The 20,077-nt window shown below is 54.4% G+C and overlaps 1 protein-coding gene across 1 annotated transcript in view; it reads left to right on the top strand.

Annotated features, from left to right (window-relative positions):
• Positions 1–20,077, top strand: part of LOC136044057 (bromodomain-containing protein 4-like) — a 58,317-nt gene that overhangs the window by 4,275 nt on the left and 33,965 nt on the right. The window contains 2 exon segments of the mRNA XM_065729117.1: positions 9,382–9,476; positions 18,180–18,498. Coding sequence (XP_065585189.1) covers positions 18,214–18,498 — 285 coding nt within the window. The 5' untranslated portion in view covers positions 9,382–9,476; positions 18,180–18,213.

Raw genomic sequence — 20,077 nt, forward strand, 5'->3', positions numbered from 1 at the left:
TCCTTTCCAACCCATTCCGTGGTTTTATGATCTTTAAGGACCCTTCCGACCCAACCCATCTTGTGGTTCCGTGGTACTTTGGGATCCTCCTAACCCAAATCATTCTATGGTTCCTTAATTCTGTGATAAGGAATGTCCCTTCCAACCCAAACCACAGTTCTGTGATCTTTGAGGACCCTTCTGACCCATAACACCATTCCGTGGTTCTCTGCTCTTCAACATTCCTTCCAACTCAACCCATCCTAAAGTTCTGTGACCTTTAAGGACCCTTCCTGCCCAATCAGTTCAAACATTGCTCAGCTCTGTGCTCTTTAAAGGTCCCTTCCAACCCAACCCATCCTAAGCTGTAACCTTGAAGGACCCTTCCAACTCAACCTGTTCCATGATTCTGTGATCTTTGAGGACCCTTCCAACCCAACCCATTCCATAGCTCTATGATCTTTGAGGACCTTTCCAGCCCAACCCATTCTGTGGCTCTGTGATCTTTGAGGACCCCTCCAACCTGTTCTGTGTCTCTAATCTTTGAGGACCCTTCCAACCCAACCCATTCTGTAGCTGTATGATCTTTGAGGACCCTTCCAACCCGTTCTGTGTCTCTAATCTTTGAGGACCCTTCCACCCCAACCCATTCTGTAGCTGTATGATCTTTGAGGACCTTTCCACCCCAACCCATTCTGTGGCTCTGTGATCTTTGAGGACCCTTCCAACCCGTTCTGTTTCTCTAATCTTTGAGGACCCTTCCAACCCAACCCATTCTGTAGCTCTATGATCTTTGAGGACCCTTCCAACCCATTCTGTGTCTCTAATCTTTGAGGACCCTTCCACCCCAACCCATTCTGTAGCTGTATGATCTTTGAGGACCTTTCCACCCCAACCCATTCTGTGTCTCTGTGATCTTTGAGGACCCTTCCAACCCGTTCTGTTTCTCTAATCTTTGAGGACCCTTCCAACCCAACCCATTCTGTGTCTCTAATCATTGAGGACCCTTCCAACCCAACCCATTCTGTGGCTCTGTGATCTTTGAGGACCCTTCCAACCCAACCCATTCTGTAGCTCTATGATCTTTGAGGACCCTTCCAACCCATTCTGTGTCTCTAATCTTTGAGGACCCTTCCACCCCAACCCGTTCCATCACTCCATGCATTTATAGTCTGTAAGGACCCTTCCAACCCATTCTGTCACCTCAGCCTGTGTGAATGGGATCGATGCAGGATAAAAACTCGGGGTGCAGATGCAAAACCCCCGCGTGGTGAACGGTGCCCTGGGAAAATCCGAGCAACGCTGAACCTGTACGTACCTAATTAAGTAATTACATGTTTAAACAAACCTAGGCCCTTCTGCAATTAAACAGTCTTTTACAGCGCCGTGTCAGCTTAATTTAATTGTTGTCTGCCAGCTCGCCAGCTTTAATGTTTAATAACTGAGGTGCAGAGAGGAGTGGTGTGCAGATGGGACCGGGTCCCGCTCGCTTCTGAAAGCGGCTCTTACATCTCCCTCGTGCCCTTTCCCGACGTCTGGGTTTGCTGCTGGGATTGTTTACACCTTTATTTTGGCCCTGATGGTTGCGATGAGCTGCGTTTTGGGAGCGTGGTGTCTGCTGGTGGAGGTTTGGTTTCACACCCGAAGCTCGTGCCCTGGAGGCAGGGACCTGTCCCGCTGCTGGCATCCCATATCCACGGGGCTGGGGCTGCCCGTGCGCTTACTGGGAGGGGGAAGCTGGAAGAAACCCGCTGAGTGGAGAACCACGTGTGGTTTTCTGGGCTCGTTTTCCGCTTAAAGGAGCAGAAATGGGCTGAAATCGCCCACACTGTGCTCCAATGACCCGGGCCTGGGTTGGGAGGAAGACCGGGAGGGCTCTGCTTGGGGTCACCGAAGGTTCCTGGGGTGCTCCTCCTCTCTGCAGCCCCCAGGAGCGCGCTTTGCCATGGGCCGAAGGTCGATGGGAGCAGCTCTGCTCTTCACGTGGCCCCAGGAGCTGTGAGCAGATGAGTGTGGCTGGGGATGGGAGGCTCAGGGCTGCAGCTCGGGCTGTGCTTGGGCCAGAGCTGCTTCCTCCCGCTCCCGATTGCCCACATCCAGCACCATCCCGGAAGGAAACACGGTCCTGGAAGGGAGAGTGCCCCGCAGCCCATCTCGCCTTCCAGCCAACCCTGCACTGCTGACTTGTGCTCAGAGATGGATTTACAGACACCACAGCGTTGCGGAGCTGCAGACCATCGCTGCTGCGTTCACGGGGGGAAATTCCCACAGTCTGCAGAGCCCCAGGAGCAGAAGGTGAACGTCCGCAGCACGTTGCTCTCTGTCACCCCTTGCGTGGAGCTCGCAGTGCCGCGCTCTGGGAGCGCTCCCTTGGGAATATCTCCATTTCTGTGCTGTGCTGAAGGGGAGAGGAGCACCAGCAGCACGTGGGCACAACACGAGTGGGGCCACAGGATCACTCCCAGCCCTCTCTGCCCCAACAGAAAGGGAACGTCGTCCCCGGAGCCCGCAGAGAGCCGTGGCTCTCCCAGCACTGCTGCGTCGGACGTGGTTTTCTTTCCTGCTCAGAACACATGGAAGCAGCGAAGCTGGCGGCATTTTTCACATTTTTAAAATGTTTTCGTTTCGCCCTGGCTCTTTTATTATTTTTTTTTTTTTCTCCCTGACCTTGGCTCGCCCTTCCCTACCTCAGCTCTCCCTGCTGGAGCTCTGCAGGACGCGGTGCCCCACGCTCTGACAGCAGCAGCTGCGGGAGCTCGAACTGAGAGCTTTCCTCCCAGATCCCCAGGGATGAAGGCAGCTGGCAGCCCCCTGAGCTCCAGGTAGGAGCCAACACGCCGTGCTTCTGCAGCCCGTGCTGCTTCAGTGCATTCAGGAATGAATCCAAACCCACGGGGGCTGAAGAACCGAGCGGTGCTGGGGGGCCGTGGCCGTGAGCACGGGCGGTTTGGGGGTTCAGTGCTCCTGGTGAGGTGGTGGGGGCTGCGAGCAGGCAGCAGCTCGCCAGGCTCCTGTTGGTAAATAACACTTTGCTCTCAGTGCTGTCCCAGCGTGTTTCTGCTGCAGAGTTGTAGAGGTTTGTGAACGAGCTCTGCGCGGGCAGCTCGGTGTCCCCGGGTGTGTTTTGTGTTGTGCTCTCACCGGGAGCGCTGAGCACGTGTTTTGTGGCACAGCTGCTCCGTTCTCCCCATCTCTATATCCCCGAGCTGGAGCTCAGCCCCTCGTGCAATTAAGAAATAGCTTTATCAGCCCCAATCAGCGTCGCCGTCGCGTTCCTGGGGCCGTGCCGTGGTCCTTCAGGCAGCTGCAAGTCCGAGCAGGGATTCCTGACTCCCGCAGGACCTCAGCTGGATTCGTGCTGATGGCTCGGCCCGCTTCCAGCACCCGTTAACATGAGCTCACTGCTTTTTGCTGCTCGATTCTGGAAGCTCTGAGTCGTCCCGGGTGCTCAGAGCTGGCACACGACCTGGTGTGTTACCAGCAGAGCCGTTCCCTCCGTGGTACGGACGACCTGGAACGCTTCGGCTCTTGAGTAATCCTCTCTCTGTGCCCAGGAGGACTCTTCCCCACCACACCTTGCTGCTTCAGGTTTATTTTGCCGTGCTGGCTGACAGCTGAGCTTGGGTTACTCGTTAACCTGACAGCTTTCCAACCCACCCCCATCTGTGGCTGCGGTGTTCTTGGGCCGCGCTGACCTGTGGGCCGGGGCCAGGATCGCCTCGCTCCCGTTGGCGACAGGGGTAGAAATGTGCTCCGTGTTCCTTCACCGGTGCCAACAGCAGAGCCTCTGTGCGTGGGACGTCCGGAGGTGCGTGTTGGAGCGTGTCCTGCGGTGCTCAGAGCCGTGGCTGGGGGCTGGGGCAGCCTGAGCTGATGGGGGGCTCGCAGCCCACGGCAGGATTGGGACTGGGGGGGTCTTGAGGTCCTTTTCAACCCAACCGTGGCTGTGGTTCTGTGGTTCTTCAATGACCTTCCCAACCCATTCTGTAGTTCTGTCATTTTTGAGGTCCCTTCCAACCCATACTGTGCTGTGATTGTACAGTTCAGTCTTTAAGGACCCTTCCAACCCAACCATCCCGTAGTTCTGTGATCTTTAAGGACCTTTCCAACCCAACCGTTCCATGGCTGTGTGATCTCTAAGGACCTTTCCAACCCAACCATTCATGGTTCTACAATGTTTAAGGACCTTTCCAACCCAACCGTTCCATGGCTGTGTGATCTTTAAGGACCTTACCAACCCAACCATCCCATAGTTCTGTGATCTTTAAGGACCTTTCCAACCCAACCATTCCATGGCTCTGTGATCTTTAAGGACCTTTCCAACCCGACCATTCCATGGCTCTGTGATCTTTAAGGACCTTTCCAACCCTATCTATGGTTCCGTGGTTCTATGCTGTGGTCACTTCCAACCCAACACGCTGTGTTTCTACAGCTCTGTGATCTTTAAGGACCCTTCCAACCCAACCATTCCATGGCTCTGTGATCTTTAAGGACCTTTCCAACCTGACCATTCCATGGCTCTGTGATCTTTAAGGACCTTTCCAACCCTATCTATGGTTCCGGGGTTCTATGCTGTGGTCACTTCCAACCCAAACCACGCTGTGTTTCTACAGCTGTGTGATCTTTAAGGACCTTTCCAACCCGACCATTCCATGGCTCTGTGATCTTTAAGGACCTTTCCAACCCTATCTATGGTTCCATGGTTCTATGCTGTGGTCACTTCCAACCCAAACCACGCTGTGTTTCTACAGCTCTGTGATCTTTAAGGACCCTTCCAGCCCCACCATTCAGCGCTTCCCTCATTCTGTGACCTTTAAGGACCCTTCCCTCCCATTCTGTTGTTTGTGTGATCTTTAAGGACCTTCCCAACCCATTCTGTTCTATGCCTCTACGATTTCACACCTCTCACCACCAACCAAGTTCCTCGTATCACCAAACCACGCGTTCCCAGTGGGTTTTTGGCTCCCCTCGACCTGGCGGTGGCTCTCACCTCCTCTTGGCTCCGATTTCAGAGCATCGCTGAGCTGTGCCCTCCCCTCCACAGCTGAATTGTGCCCAAAGTTCTGCTCCCGTGAGCCCGAAATGGGGAGGATGGTTGTGCTGGGTGGCACTGGGCCACCAGTGAGGCAGATCCCCTTGCTTGAGACCCCAAAACGGTGATGAATGGTTGTGGTGGACGGCAGCAGCCGCGTTAGAAGTCGGATCCTCCCGTTCCCTGTTAACTGCTGGGTGTTTGTGGGTTTGGAGACGGGCAGCCTCACTTGTTCTTGAGCTGTGTGCGTGGTGGGATGTTGCGTGGGCTCCTCGGAGCGTGGCACGGCCCTGCTGTGGCTAAAAGGGGAATGTGAGGCAGTGCACTGAGCACGGGCAGCCTGTGTGCCCTGAGCAGTGCCAACAAACACTCCTGATCCAAAGCGGTCACCTCCTTGGGCTGTAAGGTCCCTTCCAGCTGCTCTGTGATCCCGTAGTGCTGTGATCTTGGAGGACCCTAATGCCCACCTGGTTCTGTGGTCTTGGAGGACCCTAATGCCCACCTGGTTCTGTGGTCTTGGAGGACCCCTCCAACCCAACTGGTTCTGTGGTCTTGGAGGACCCTTACAACCCAACTGGTTCTGTGATCTTGGAGGACCCTAATGCCCACCTGGTTCTGTGATCTTGGAGGACCCTTCCACCCAATCTGTTCCATGATTCTGTAACCTTCAAGGACCCTTCCGACCCAATCCATTTTGTGATTCTGTGATCTTTGAGGACCTTTCCAACCCAACCTGTTGTGTGATTCTGTAATCTTATTTCCCATTGGGGTGCTGAGGTCCTTGGGGGATCAGTTCCCATTGGGGTCCTGGGGGGAATTAATTAATTCCTATTGGGATGCTGAGCTCCTGGGGATAATTCATTCCTATTGGGGCATTGAGGTCCTGGGGATAATTAATTCATTCCCATTGGGGTGCTGAGCTCCTGGGGGGAATTAATTCCCATTGGGGTGCTGAGGTCCTTGGGGGAATCAGTTCCCATTGGGGTCCTGGGGGGAATTAATTCATTCCTCTTGGGATGCTGAGCTCCTGGGGTGAATTAATTCATTCCTATTGGGGCATTGAGGTCCTGGGGGGAATTAATTCATTCCCATTGGGGTGCTGAGATCCTTGGGGGAATTAATCAATTCCTCTTGGGATGCTGAGGTCCTTGGGGGAATCAGTTCTCATTGGGGTCCTGGGGGGAATTAATTAATTCCTCTTGGGATGCTGAGCTCCTGGGGATAATTAATTCATTCTTATTGGGGTGCTGAGCTCCTGGGGGGAATTAATTCATTCCTATTGGGGTGCTGAGCTCCTGGGGGGGATTAATTCCCATTGGGGTGCTGAAATCCTTGGGGGAATCAGTTCCCTTGGGGTCCTGGGGGGGAATTAATTCATTCCTATTGGGGCATTGAGGTCCTGGGGGGAATTAATTAATTCTTCTTGGGATGCTGAGCTCCTGGGGGGAATTAATTCCCATTGGGGTGCTGAGGTCCTTGGGGGAATCAGTTCCCATTGGGGTCCTGGGGGGAATTAATTAATTCCTCTTGGGATGCTGAGCTCCTGGGGGGAATTAATTCCCATTGGGGTGCTGAAATCCTTGGGGGATCAGTTCCCATTGGGGTCCTGGGGGGAATTAATTAATTCCTCTTGGGATGCTGAGCTCCTGGGGGGAATTAATTCATTCCCATTGGGGTCCTGGGGTCCCTGGTGCAGTCGAGGTGGGACGTGCATCTGCACGCCGATGTCTGGGCCGAGTGACTGTGCAGCCTTGGACTTTGCCTCGTGATTTCTGCTGCCAATAACAGCCCCGTGCACATTTTTTTTTGGGGAGCACGTTGTCAGCATTCGTCTCTTCCTCCCCCCGAGTTGTTGGGAGCTTTGTTGGGAGCTTTGCGTTTTCCCCGGGGCGCTGAGGATCAGAGGTTTCTCGCTGTGAATTTCAGCTCCCTGCTTTGAAATCCTCGCCGTTAAAGCGACGCTTCTCGTGTCAGCGATGGCTCGAGCTTGTGAAATCCCGGTGCAGCATGTGGAAAACGTCAGGTCTTGTGACTGTGAATTACCTCGCTGTGCTGGAGCTAGGCAGAGCCCGAGGGGCACAGCCCCAGCCGTCCTTTTTGTGGTAAACCTCGAGACGGAGCCAAGCGTTCCCTCTGGTTTTTCTTTCCTGGGTGCGTGGAGGCTTAAAGCAAATGCTTCAGGCAAACTTGAGACCTTCGTCTTGTCGGGTAGGGCCACGTGTTGGAAAGGTCCCGGACGATCCTGGGAGCGTGGAAAGGGTCGGATCCTCTTTGGAGGTGGGGTCGCTTAAGGAAAGGAGATCCTTAGTGCAGTTCTTGGGTGATGTGTGCAGCTTGGAATGATGGATTTAAATCCTAATGCGGTGAGTGACACCTGATGGCACCAAGCTGAGCCACTGGTGCCACTCAGAGGGACCCCAAAAGGCTTGGGGGGTGGGCCTGGGTGAACCTGACGAGGTTCAGCACAGCACAGAGCAAGGTTCTGCACTTGGGTTGGAGGAATCCCGGGCGTTGATACGGACTGGAAGGAGCGGCCCTGCAGAGAAGGACCCGTGGGGGCTGATGGGGAAAAGCAGCTCGGAAAGGAAACGCTGTCCTGGGCTCCATCAGCAGGGACAGGGGGGGATTGTCCCTCTCTGCTCTGCTCTTGTGAGGCCCCACCTGAAGCACTGTGTGGAGCCCACGGTCCAAGAAAGGCAGGGAGATGTTGGAGAGGGGCCGGAGGAGGGCACAGGGATGCTCAGAGGGCTGGAGCACCTCCCCTACAATGACAGGCTGAGGGAGCTGGGCTTTGTTCGGCCTGGAGTAAAAAAGGCTGTGGGGTGACCTTTCAGGACCTGAAGGAGCCTAAAACAGGAGGGGAGCAACCTTTCAGGACCTGAAGGAGCCTAAAACAGGAGGGGAACAACCTTTCAGGACCTGAAGGAGCCTAAAACAGGAGGGGAGCAACCTTTCAGGACCTAAAGGAGCCTAAAACAGGAGGGGAGCAACCTTTCAGGACCTAAAGGAGCCTATAAACAGGAGGGGAGCAACCTTTCAGGACTTGAAGGAGCCTAAAACAGGAGGGGAGCAACCTTTCAGGACCTGAAGGAGCCTAAAACAGGAGGGGAGCAACCCTTCAGGACCTGAAGGAGCCTAAACAGGAGGGGAGCAACCTTTCAGGACCTGAAGGAGCCTAAAACAGGAGGGGAGCAACCTTTCAGGACCTGAAGGAGCCTAAACAGGAGGGGAGCAACCTTTCAGGACCTGAAGGAACCTAAAACAGGAGAGGAGCAACCTTTCAGGACCTAAAGGAGCCTAGAAAGAGGGGGGGAGCAACCTTTCAGGACCTAAAGGAGCCTAAAACAGGAGAGGAGCAACCTTTCAGGACCTGACGGAGCCTAAAACAGGAGAGGAGCAACACTTCAGGACCTAAAGGAGCCTAGAAAGAGGAGGGGAGCAACCTTTCAGGACCTAAAGGAGCCTAAAACAGGAGGGGAGCAACCCTTCAGGACCTGAAGGAGCCTAAACAGGAGGGGAGCAACCTTTCAGGACCTGAAGGAGCCTAAAACAGGAGGGGAGCAACATTTCAGGACTTGAAGGAGCCTATAAAGAGGGGGGGAGCAACCTTTCAGGACCTAAAGGAGCCTATAAAGAGGAGGGGAGCAACCTTTCAGGACCTAAAGGAGCCTAGAAAGAGGGGGGGAGCAACCTTTCAGGACCTAAAGGAGCCTATAAAGAGGAGGGGAGCAACCTTTCAGGACCTAAAGGAGCCTAGAAAGAGGGGGGGAGCAACCTTTCAGGACCTAAAGGAGCCTATAAAGAGGAGGGGAGCAACCTTTCAGGACCTAAAGGAGCCTAAAACAGGAGGGGAGCAACCTTTCAGGACCTAAAGGAGCCTATAAAGAGGAGGGGAGCAACATTTCAGGACTTGAAGGAGCCTATAAAGAGGGGGGGAGCAACCTTTCAGGACCTAAAGGTGCCTAAAACAGGAGGGGAGCAACCTTTCAGGACCTAAAGGAGCCTATAAAGAGGGGGGGAGCAACCTTTCAGGACCTAAAGGAGCCTAAAACAGGAGGGAGAGCAACCTTTCAGGACCTGAAGGAGCCTAAAACAGGAGGGGAGCAACCTTTCAGGACCTCTCTTGAAGGAGCTGTTCAGTGACAACCCCTTCCTCCTTGCTCTCTTGCTTTAATGACCGCTAAAACCACAGCCTCAAAACCCAGCACTAAAAGAGCAATTAGCGCCTGGTGGTTAATTGCCCAGCAACTGCTTCCACCCGAGCTGAGCTGAGCACTTCCCTTCGCCATCAGGAGAGTCAAAAGAGAGAACTTTCCCTAAGGAGGGCTGCTTGTAATCCTGAAATGAAGACGCCTTTCTTCTCTTTGCAGATCCTTCTTCCAGCAGTAGCCTCAAAAATGGAGGTGGGAGGGCTCGGCTGGTGAAGGAGCAGCACCCGACGCCTCCGAGGGTCGAAGGATTTAAGGTAAACCCCAACGAGTCCTCCTCAGTGCTGTGTGCGGGGCGAGGTGCAGCTCAGGTCCTGCCTTTTTGGGTCAGAAATGCCTCTTCTGGGGGGGGGGCAGAGAGGGGGGGAGGGGACACAGCGGGCAGCAGGAGCGCCGGGGTTGCCCTCTGTTTTGCTGGGTGAGCGCATCCCCTCCGGCTCAGAGCAGGAGCCACGCCGATGCTGGGTGTGATCCCTCGGCCTCGTGGCCTCGCACGCAGCTTCAGCCCTCCTTGCAGAGGGAGCTGATGGCAGCGGGCACAGCAGGAGCTCGGGGGGATGCCCCACGTAGAGGGGTCATCCACATCTTTGTCCACTTTTAAGGCGCGTGAGGACGTCAGACGTGGGCTCGCTGGAGGTGGCTTGCTTCCCTTGGTGCTCACGTTCTCCTCCGTGTCTCTCCGTGCCTTTTCACGGGGAATTCACTCCTCCCAAAGTGCTTCTCTTCTCGTCGGTCGCCTCCAGATACCAAACTATTGTTACTGTGTGACTTCAGCTTTCCAAGTCCGTGCTTGGCACCGACACCAGAATTCTTTGGCAGGATTGCAGTGGGAGGAACGTTCCCTGCAGGACGTAACGTGGGCACGGGGGGGGATGGCTTGCTGCAGTCTGCTGTGGGAAAGCCCTTCCTTTAACCACGCACGCTGACCTTGGAGCCTTTTATTTTTTGCTGGTGAACAGCAAGAAGTAAAAGAGAGGAAGGGGGGGGAAGTGCTCCTTGCAGGAAGAGAGCAGCTCTTGTCAATACGGGGCTGGAGTGGCTGCAAGCTTTGCTTTTCTTAGGGGTGGAAAATAGTCTCACGATTGAGTCACGTCTCCGGGACACCTTGCAGATGTGTCACTGTTGATAAAAGAGAGGAGGATGAGGGGAGAGCTGTCGCTTTTGAGTCATGCAGACGGTCAGGTCCTGCTGCCTTCTCCCTCCGTGCCAGTCTGCTTGCCACTCCGGGCACCCAGGAAGAGCAGTGGTGGCCAACAGATGGACTGATCCTGAGCCAGCACGGTGACCAGCAGTTGACCGTGGGCCAGCGGGATGAGGGAGCTGCTCGTCCCCTCTGCTCTGCACTGGGGGGGCTCCCTCTGCAGCACTGGGCCCCCCCAGTTGAGGGTGTAGAGGTGGTGGGGGCCTGGAGCAGCTCGTGGTGGGGACAGGATGAGGGGGATGTGGTCAGTGCTGCTCCATATCCAAAGGGTGGGGGCCAGGAGGATGGGGCCGGGCTGCAGCCCAGTGATGGACTGGGAGGGCACTGGGCACAAACTGGAGCTCAGGGTGTTCTGCGTGAGCAGGAGAGAGAAGCAGCCCTGTGCCGTGAGGGTGGCAGAGAGCTGGGGTGGGGGGGCACCGAGCTGGATGCGACCGTGAGCACTGTGGTGGAGGGAGCTGCTCTGTGGGGAGGGTTGGACTGGTGGAGGTCCCTTCAGGCCTCGTGTTTCTGTTGCGGCTGGAGGTGATGGAGGTGAAATGAGTGCTGGGATACGTGCTGGGGACTGCTCAGCCCTGCTGGTGGCCTGGGGTGCCCCCCCCCCCCCCTGCTGGTGGGGGCTCAGCACCCAGCTCAGTCCATCCCAGCCTCTCAGCAGGAGCTGTTCGGTGCTGTGGCTCTTCATCCTCAAATCCTGCTGCTGTTTATAGGGTGAACTCTTCTGCTGTGCCCTACACCGCGGTCGTTGTCAGAAATGTTTGGGTTTGTTGGTTTTGTGGCTTTCTCGGGGGGGGGGATCATCTTGAGAGAGAGTGAATCCAGTCCAGAGAACTGCCTTGGTAACCAAACGTGGGTGCAAACTGGGTCTGTTTTAGTTGTAAACTATAAAATCTGCAACTGCGCTGAGCTGGGGAGGGATGGAGGGGGGGGGGGGGGGGGAGCTGATAAAATACTCACCGAGTATTCATGTTTTATTGCGGCCTGGCCTAAAAGCTGCCTGGAAATGGTAAGGAGGAGGTGCAGGGAGGATGGCAGCAGACAGGGGAGCTCTGGGGAGGAGGGTCTCCCTTTGGGGCCGTTTGCCTGGATCCTCCAAAGCCCCGTTCCTCCTCCAGTTGTCCTGGGCAGCTTGGTGTGCACGCATCCTGCCTGAACAGCAGCGGAGGAGGTTGAGCACAACTTGGCTGGCTCGGGGAAAGCAGATTCTTTGCAGGTCTTTCAGGTGGGGCAGAGCTCTGTTATGGGGAGCTGTGTGGTAGGGACTCCCGCATGAGCTGGAGCACAAAAAGCAGAGGGGGCTGTGGGTGTTTGAGCTCAGGTCCTGGTTCAGTGCCGCCCAAAAAGCAGAGGGGGCTGTGGGTGTTTGAGCTCAGGTCCTGGTTCAGTGCCGCCTTTTGCCTTCAGGACTTCCAGAGGAGGAGATGTCCCTTGCTGTTCCTTCAGGAGCTATGGCACAGGCTTGAGTGAAGGTATTGCATCCCAAAAACAAGGGGTGACCCTCATCGTGTAGAGCAGAAGAATATAAAGTAAACTCTTCCAGCATTGCTCGGTTTAGAATATGGGGCCCCCCAACCCCCCCCAGCCTGACCCTGCCGTGGGCTGGATGCTTCCCACCCGCTCAGGGCCCCATCCACGGCCTCTGACCCCTCCAGGGATGGGGCACCACGGCTCTGGGCTGCAGTGCTGAGGCCTTATCACCTTCTGAGTAAACAATTTCCTGACCTACCCCTGGTTAAAGACCATCCCCCTCGTCCTGTGACGCTGTCCCTGCACAGCCACTCTTCTCTCCTGTGCGTGAGGTCCCCTGAGGTTCAGCAGGGACACGGCGAGCTCTCCCTGCAGCCTTCCAACCTCCGCCATCTCCGCGTGGACTCCAGCCCTGCCCACGTCTGGATGCGACCCTTCCTTGTGCTCTATCCCTGCACTGCTCCATCCCCGGCGCCGAGTCCCACGGTGTCATCCACAAAGACATCCACGGGAGGGAGCGAGGCGATGGCAGAGCTCAGAATCCAACCCTGGGAGCTGGACGGGCTCCAGGCCGAGCCGAGCTGCCCGGTGCCGCGATTAAATCGGGCAGATGGAAAAATAATCCCATTTGCTCTCCCCTCCATTGACACAGATCGCGACGGGAAAGCGGAGCAGAGCGGCTGTGAGCTGGGGATGGAGCTCTGCCGTGCTGCGCTCATTCATAATGGGTGGGCACAGAGGGAGGCACGATGAGCTGCTGTGGGCAGCGTGAAGCTGGAGGAGAAAGGCTGGATTGGAAGCACGGATAACGGAGGAGGAACGCCGACGTAAGGCGAGGATGAAGCTCAGACAGCTGCTCAAACAACAGCACCTTCCCGTTGTTATCATCACCCGTTATTGTTTCTCCTTTATCAGTCGTGGAAAGGGAGACGGACCTTCGTCCCGCGCTGCCCTCTGTTTGCTTGGGCTCCTTCTCCAGGCAGGTCCCAGTGCGTGCAGAGAGCGCTTCTGTCCTTCCTCATTGCGCTCAGGGATTGCGTTCGGTTCCTCTGGGTTTGGTTAATCCAGTGGAGAACACGAGCTGATCCCCCCCGTGGGTGCTCCTGGAGTGACAGCACCCACGGGGAAAGGACACGGGAGGGTTCGACCCCCATCAGAAAACTCCGTGCCCCTCTAAATCATGCAGGTACCAGGACCTGGAAGCTGGCTTCCGCCTTCATGTTGAATGCACGTGGCCGTGTCCTTTCCTGCTCTCTTTTGGGGGTTCTGGGCAGCCTGGGCTGGTGGGGGGCACCAGACCCATAGCAGAAGTGGGGCTGGGGAGCTTTGGGCTCCTTCCAACCCAATCGCGCTGTGATCCCGTGGTTCTGTGATCTCTGAGAGTCTTGACGTGAGCTTCGTGTGGTTCTCTGACCTTTAGGGACCCTTCCAATCCATTCCGTGGTTTTATGACCTTCAAGGACCCTGCCAACTCAACCCCATTTCATGGTTCTTGAATCTTTAAGGACCCTTCCAACCCGAAACATTCCATGGTTCTGTGATGTTTAAGGTCCTTTCCATCCCAAACCATTGTGTGATTCTGTGGTTCTACAGCCTTTAAGGACCCTTCCAACCCAACCCATTGCATGGTTCTGTGACCTCTAAGGACCTTTACAACCCAATCAGTTCCTTGGGTCTCTGATCTTTAAGGTCCTTCCAATCCATTCCATGGTTCTGTGACCTTTAAGGACCCTTCCAACCCAATCAGTTCCTTGGGTCTCTGATCTTTAAGGTCCTTCCAATCCATTCCATGGTTCTGTGACCTTTAAGGACCCTTCCAACCCAATCAGTTCCTTGGGTCTCTGATCTTTAGGGTCTTTCCAACCCATTGCATGGTTCTGTGACCTTTAAGGACCCTTCCATCCCAACCCGTTGTGTGATTCTGTTGTTCTGTGACCTTTAAGGACCCTTCCAACCCAATCAGTTCCTTGGGTCTCTGATGTTTAAGGCCCTCCCAGCCCATTGTGTCTTTCTGTGACCTTTAAGGTCCCTTCCATCCCGACCCGTTGTGTGATTCCGTGACCTTTAAGGACCCTTCCAACCCATCCCATGGTTCCACGATCTTGGAGATTCCCTCCAGCCCAACCCATTCTACAATTCCTTTCCCTGTAGCAAGCGGGAGATTTTCCTTAATAGGGATCAGCGACCTTAAAACAAATCCTGAAACAGCAGCTCCAGGGCCTCCCCATCCTAAGAGTGAAAGGATTCCCCCCTCACTCCTGACCCAGACCCCCCCCCCAAGCAGCACCGGCGCTGGATATGCAGCGCAGTGGAGGTCTGGGGGTGTCCCCCCCCCCCTTTTACTTCTCGCTATCATATCAGCAGGAGGCAGCAGCGCAGCACAGCCCCTTCTGATGGAGCACAATCCTTCCCCCTTGGGGGAAACCACGCTGGAATGTGCTGATAAGAGCAGGGAGGAGAGATGCTGCTGCCCCGGGAGCACCCTTCCCTTCCCCCCCCCCCACCCCCCCCACACACACATTGCCTTGCTGGGGGCTCCTCTCACTCCTGCACTGATCTGACAAAGCTGAGGAAGTGTGGGATAGATGAGTGGGCAACGAAGTGGGCTGAGAGAGGGTCGTGGTTGGAGGGCTGTAACCAGCAGTTTGTCCCCCCCCACCCCCGGGGGTCCGGGCTGGGTCTGGTGTGGGACCAGTGAGGGGATGGGGGCCACCCTGAGCGTTTTGCTGGTGATCTGAAGTTGGGGGGCTGCGCTGCCATTCAGCAAGAGCTGGGCAGGAAGAAAGCAGATGAGGTTTTAACAAAAGCGAGGGTCTTGCACCTAGGGGGGGGGAATAATTGCGTGCAGCAGTACGGGCTGGGGGGGGGGGGGGGGGGTGAGGAGAGAGAGAGACCTGGGTGCAAACAGCTTGACCACGAGCCAGCAGTGTGGCCAAGAGGGCCAGTGGCATCCTGGGGTGCATTACAAGGGGTCTCAGTCCAGCACAGGACCACGGGGGTGGGGAAGGGCCTGGAGGATCTCCCCCGTGAAGAAAGGAGGAGTGGACCGGGTCTGTTGGGCCTTGAGAAGACTGAGAGGGGATCTGATGCAGGTTGATGAATAGCTGAGGTGTGGGGGGCTGCTTCGCAGGGGGGTGGGACCCTCCCACGATTCTGACGGCGCGTGGGGGCCTTTGGGGGGTGGGCCTGTCAGCCCCCGTGGCTTTTCCACACGTGGGAAGGGGAGGAAGAAGTCAGCCCGCCCTTAGTGAGCCAAGCTGAGCGCTAACGAAGCGTCGGGGCCGTGATGATGCTGTCCGCAGTGCGTGTGGAGTTAATGAGTGCGAGGATTGTGGGGAGGGCGTGCCTCACTCTGCGTGTCACGGCACTGTTATGTTTCATCGGCTTATCCCTTAATCTATATTTCCTATATCATAGTGCTGTGTATTATATATAGGCAGAGATAGCAGCTCGTGGTTTGGATCCTATAGCACTGCATTGCTTCTTGCACAGGGCTAAAGTGCTCTCTATTCTATGGATGATAGCACAGTATCACATATTGTATAGGAATATATAGCACGTGGCTCTTTATTGTATGCATTATAGCACTGTATTGCATATTATATAGGTTATATATTAATATATTATACTGCATTATATAGGTTATACCTTAATCTGTGATCTGTCACAGTGCTATATTACATTATATAGCCGTAGATTGTACTTTATTGTCTGTCTCAGTACTATATTACTTATTATATAGGCATAGATTACACCTCAATCTATAGTTGTAGTGCTGTATTACATATTATATAGGCATAATTTATACCTTATTCTATAGGTTACGTGCTACAGTACTATATCACATACCATATAGGTGTAGTATATACCTTAATCTATAGGTTATGTCTTACAGTACCATGTTACATACCACACAGGTGTAGTATATACCTTAATCTATAGTTTATTATGGTACTGTATGACATATTATATAGGTATAGTAAACCTTATATAGGTATAGTAAACCTTATATAGGTATAGTAAACCTTATAGGTAACCTTATTCTATAGGTTATGTGTTCTAGTACTTTATTACGTATTATATAGGTGTAGTATATACCTTAATCTATAGTTTATTATAGTACTGTATGACATATAGGTGTAGTATGTACCTTATTCTATAGGTTATGTCTTACAGTACTGTATTACATATTATATAGGCATAGATTATGCCTTATTCTATAGGTTATGCATTACAGTGCTATATTACATAACCATATAGGTATAGTTTATATCTTATTCTATAGGTCCTGTGTTACAATGCTATATTACATACCATATAGGTATAGTTTATACCTTATTCTATAGGTTATGTCTTCTAGTACTTCATTATACATTATACAGGTGTAGTATATACCTTATTCTATAGGTCCTGTGTTACAATGCTATATTACATACCATATAGGTATAGTTTATACCTTATTCTATAGGTTATGTCTTCTAGTTCTTCATTATATATTATATAGGCGTAGTATATACCTTATTCTATAGGTCCTGTGTTACAATGCTATATTACATACCATATAGGTATCGTTTATACCTTATTCTATAGGTTATGTCTTCTAGTACTTCATTATATATTATACAGGTATAGTATATATCTTTTTCTATAGGTCCTGTGTTACAATGCTATATTACATACCATATAGGTATAGTTTATATCTTATTCTATAGGTTATGTCTTCTAGTTCTTCATTATATATTATATAGGCGTAGTATATACCTTATTCTATAGGTCCTGTGTTACAATGCTATATTACATACCATATAGGTATAGTTTATATCTTACTCTATAGGTTATGTCTTCTAGTACTTCATTATATATTATATAGGTATAGTTTATACCTTATTCTATAGGTTATGTCTTCTAGTACTTCATTATACATTATATAGGTGTAGTATATACCTTATACTTGTTGCACGTGGTAGCGCTGCAGGTTCCGCCCCTCCCCGTACGTCACCCATTGCTCAGCGTCACTGCTGGCATCACGTGCGATCGGGGCGCCCTCTGCCCCCCATCTCTGGGTTTTTCAACCAGGGCTGGGCAGGGAGGAGCGGGCTCTCGGCGGGGCCCTGGAGGCGAGCAATTTGAGGAAGGAAGTTTCCAGAAAGGTGTGGCAGAGCCCCTTCCGTGAGGGGAAGAGGATCCCTTTGGCTCAGCCACCAGTAGGGAAGGGCCCTCCTGCCCCACGCAGAGCATCCCAGGCCCAGCTCAGCTCATCCCACAGGCACATGCTGCAATGGGAAAATCCGCATCGCATCCCAAATGGCATCGTGTGTGAGACTGCACGGATGGGGGAGAAAAGCAGCGCGGGACGAAGCTCACGTGGGGCTTCACACAGAGCTCTGAACTCCGGCTCTCAGCCAGCTCAGCACTCAGAGACCCCGGGGGCCGCGTCCAGGAGCTGCTGCTTCCTTCCTCGGCCTCCCCAGCTGCCACTCGAACTCGGTCTTGCACAAAACTGCGCTGCCGTCTTTAATCCCAAGCTCCCAGCGTGCTCCGTTTGCCCGGGGTGAACGCGGGAGGGATCGGTGCAGATTTGGGGCAGGGTGAGAGTTCCCGGTGGGGACGCGGTTCCCGTTGCTGATGGAGGTTTGTGGGCTGAGGTGGCTGCTGAGTTAAGCCCTGGAGCAACACCTCCGAGCCAACGGAAACGCGCTGTGATCGATACCTTGGCTCTGGAGGATGGTATTTGAGTCACCCACCAAAGGCGGAGCTCCCAAAAGCTCAAAAACAGCTCCCAAAGCTCAACGCGGCCTAAAAAGAGGAATTTAGGATCAAATTTTTTGGGGGGGGGGAGCTGACGTGGCGGGGGGGATCTGAACTGAGATGGGTGCTCCAGCGCTCAGTCGTGCGCGGGCGAACCAAACCTTGGCGTTTTTCCCTCTCTTCGCCCGCAGCTTTGCTCCTTTGAGCCTCGTCAGCCCCGTAACCCGTCGGCCCTTTGAAAGTCACCGGTGTGATGCAGGGGATAAAAAACCGCTCCCGAGAGCGGAGTTGGTACTGAGCAGGTCAGGGCAGAGCAGGGCTCGAAGCAGCGCTCGCTGCGGGGCTGAACGCCGCTGCGTGGCACGGGTGAGGCGGCACGTGGCCCTTCCTTGGCCCAGGCTCCAGACTCCTGGCCCAGCTGGGTGGCTGCGTGCCCTCAGACACCGCAGCAGTGCCCCGGGGGTGCAGAGCGCAGCTCCCCCTCGCCACGCCTCCACCCTAAAAGCAGAGCGAGGAGTGACCCCCCCCCCTCCGTTCCTTGCAGGGTGTCTGGTGAGGAATGCAATGGGATCAATAGCATGTCTGCAGAGAGCGGCCCCGGGACGAGACTGAGAAACCTGCCAGTGATGGGCGACGGCCTCGAAGCCACCCAGATGTCGACGGCGCAGGCGCAGGCGCAACCCCAGCAAGGCAGCACCGTCGGCGTCAACCCCCCTCCTCCAGAGACCTCCAACCCCAACAAACCCAAGCGGCAGACCAACCAGCTGCAGTACCTGCTCAAGGTGGTGCTCAAAACGCTATGGAAGCACCAGTTTGCGTGGCCTTTCCAGCAGCCCGTGGATGCTGTCAAGCTGAACCTCCCCGTGAGTACACTCGGGCTTTTCTCTCCCGGTGGGAACGTGGGAGGATGGGTGGGTGGGTGTTCACCTTCGTGCCACAAGCACCCACAGCTTTGGCAAGGAGATGCCAGAGGAGGTTTGACCGGGTGCTTCAGCTGATGGTTTGGATTTTAGGAGGGCAGAGTCCCAGAGCTGTAGGGCTTGGGGACTGGGGCTCCCCCGGTCCGACCTCGTTTTCCCTGCAGCACGGAGCTCGGGGTCGCATCCAGGTGGGGTTTGGATCTCCCCACAGAAGGAGACCCCACCTCCTCTCTGTTTGGGGGCTCTGTCCACTGAGATTGCATTCCAGGTGACCCTGAACAAACGGTGGCACGCGTCAGCTTTCCGCGTGGGGATCCCACTTCACGTTCTGGGGTCCTCCAGATCACTCTCAAAGCAGCAAGGTGTTTTTGGGCTCCGTTTCTGTGGGGTTTTTGTCACATCCACGGGGCTCTGGTTCTTCCGTGGGTATGGAGGTGGACCAGAGTGGGCCCTCTCCAGCATTTCCCCACCTGCCCTGAACTGTGGGGCCCAGTGCTCCAGATGAGGCCTCCCCAGTGCAGAGCAGAGGGGAAACTGAGGAGCTCTCTATCCCATGAGTGTTGGGCCGTTTAATTTCTTTGCAGCAGAAACCCACAGACAGCTCTGGGTTCTGTAGCAACAGCATTTCCAATCCTCTTTTTTTTTTTTCCTCAACACAATGCCTATAAATAGCAGCACCTTTATATTATCCGGACGCCTTTAATGGGCTCAGAGTGAATCTGATTTCCTCTGTTGGATGCGTGGGGGGCACGACCTCGGGGTCAATCGTTTCAAGTGGGATTTGTAGGATTTGTAGCACTCCCTCGGCCCCGTTGGGGATCCCCAGCAGCTGAGGTCAGTTTTGTGGCCGAGGGGAATCACTCCCTGGGAACAAAAGCCCGGAGGAGAGCGCAGCATCAGCCGTCAGCTCTCACCACTGAGCCCTTCGTGCTCAGGAAAAGGGTTCTGCAGGGTTTCCCTGATAAATCACAGCAGAGGGGGTGGGGGGCTCAGAGAAACGTCTGGGGGGGGAGAGGGGGTTGTGGGGTACTCTTGGGGCTGAGTTTGGGGGATCCCATCCTGAGCACTGTGCTGGGTTTTGGGGTTCTGCTGGGGCTGAGTTTGGGGGATCCCATCCTGAGCACTGTGCTGGGTTTTGGGGTTCTGCTGGGGCTGAGTTTGGGGGATCCCATCCTGAGCACTGTGCTGGGTTTTGGGGTTCTGCTGGGGCTGAGTTTGGGGGATCCCATCCTGAGCACTGTGCTGGGTTTTGGGGTACTCTTGGGGCTGAGATTGGGGGATCCCATCCTGAGCACTGTGCTGGGTTTTGAGGTTCTGCTGGGGCTGAGTTTGGGGGATCCCATCCTACTCCCTGTGCTGGGATTTGGGGTTCTGCTGGGGCTGAGTTTGGGGGATCCCATCCTGAGCACTGTGCTGGGATTTGGGGTTCAGTTGGGGCTGAGTTTGGGGGATCCCATCCTGAGCACTTTGCTGTTGGAGCTGAGTTTGGGGGATCCCATCCTGCTCCCTGTGCTGGATTATG

This window comes from Cyrtonyx montezumae, unplaced genomic scaffold (genome assembly GCF_038088225.1).
Source record: "Cyrtonyx montezumae isolate F1298 unplaced genomic scaffold, pur_monq_1.0 scaffold_100, whole genome shotgun sequence".
In the NCBI taxonomy this organism is placed as follows: domain Eukaryota; kingdom Metazoa; phylum Chordata; class Aves; order Galliformes; family Odontophoridae; genus Cyrtonyx; species Cyrtonyx montezumae.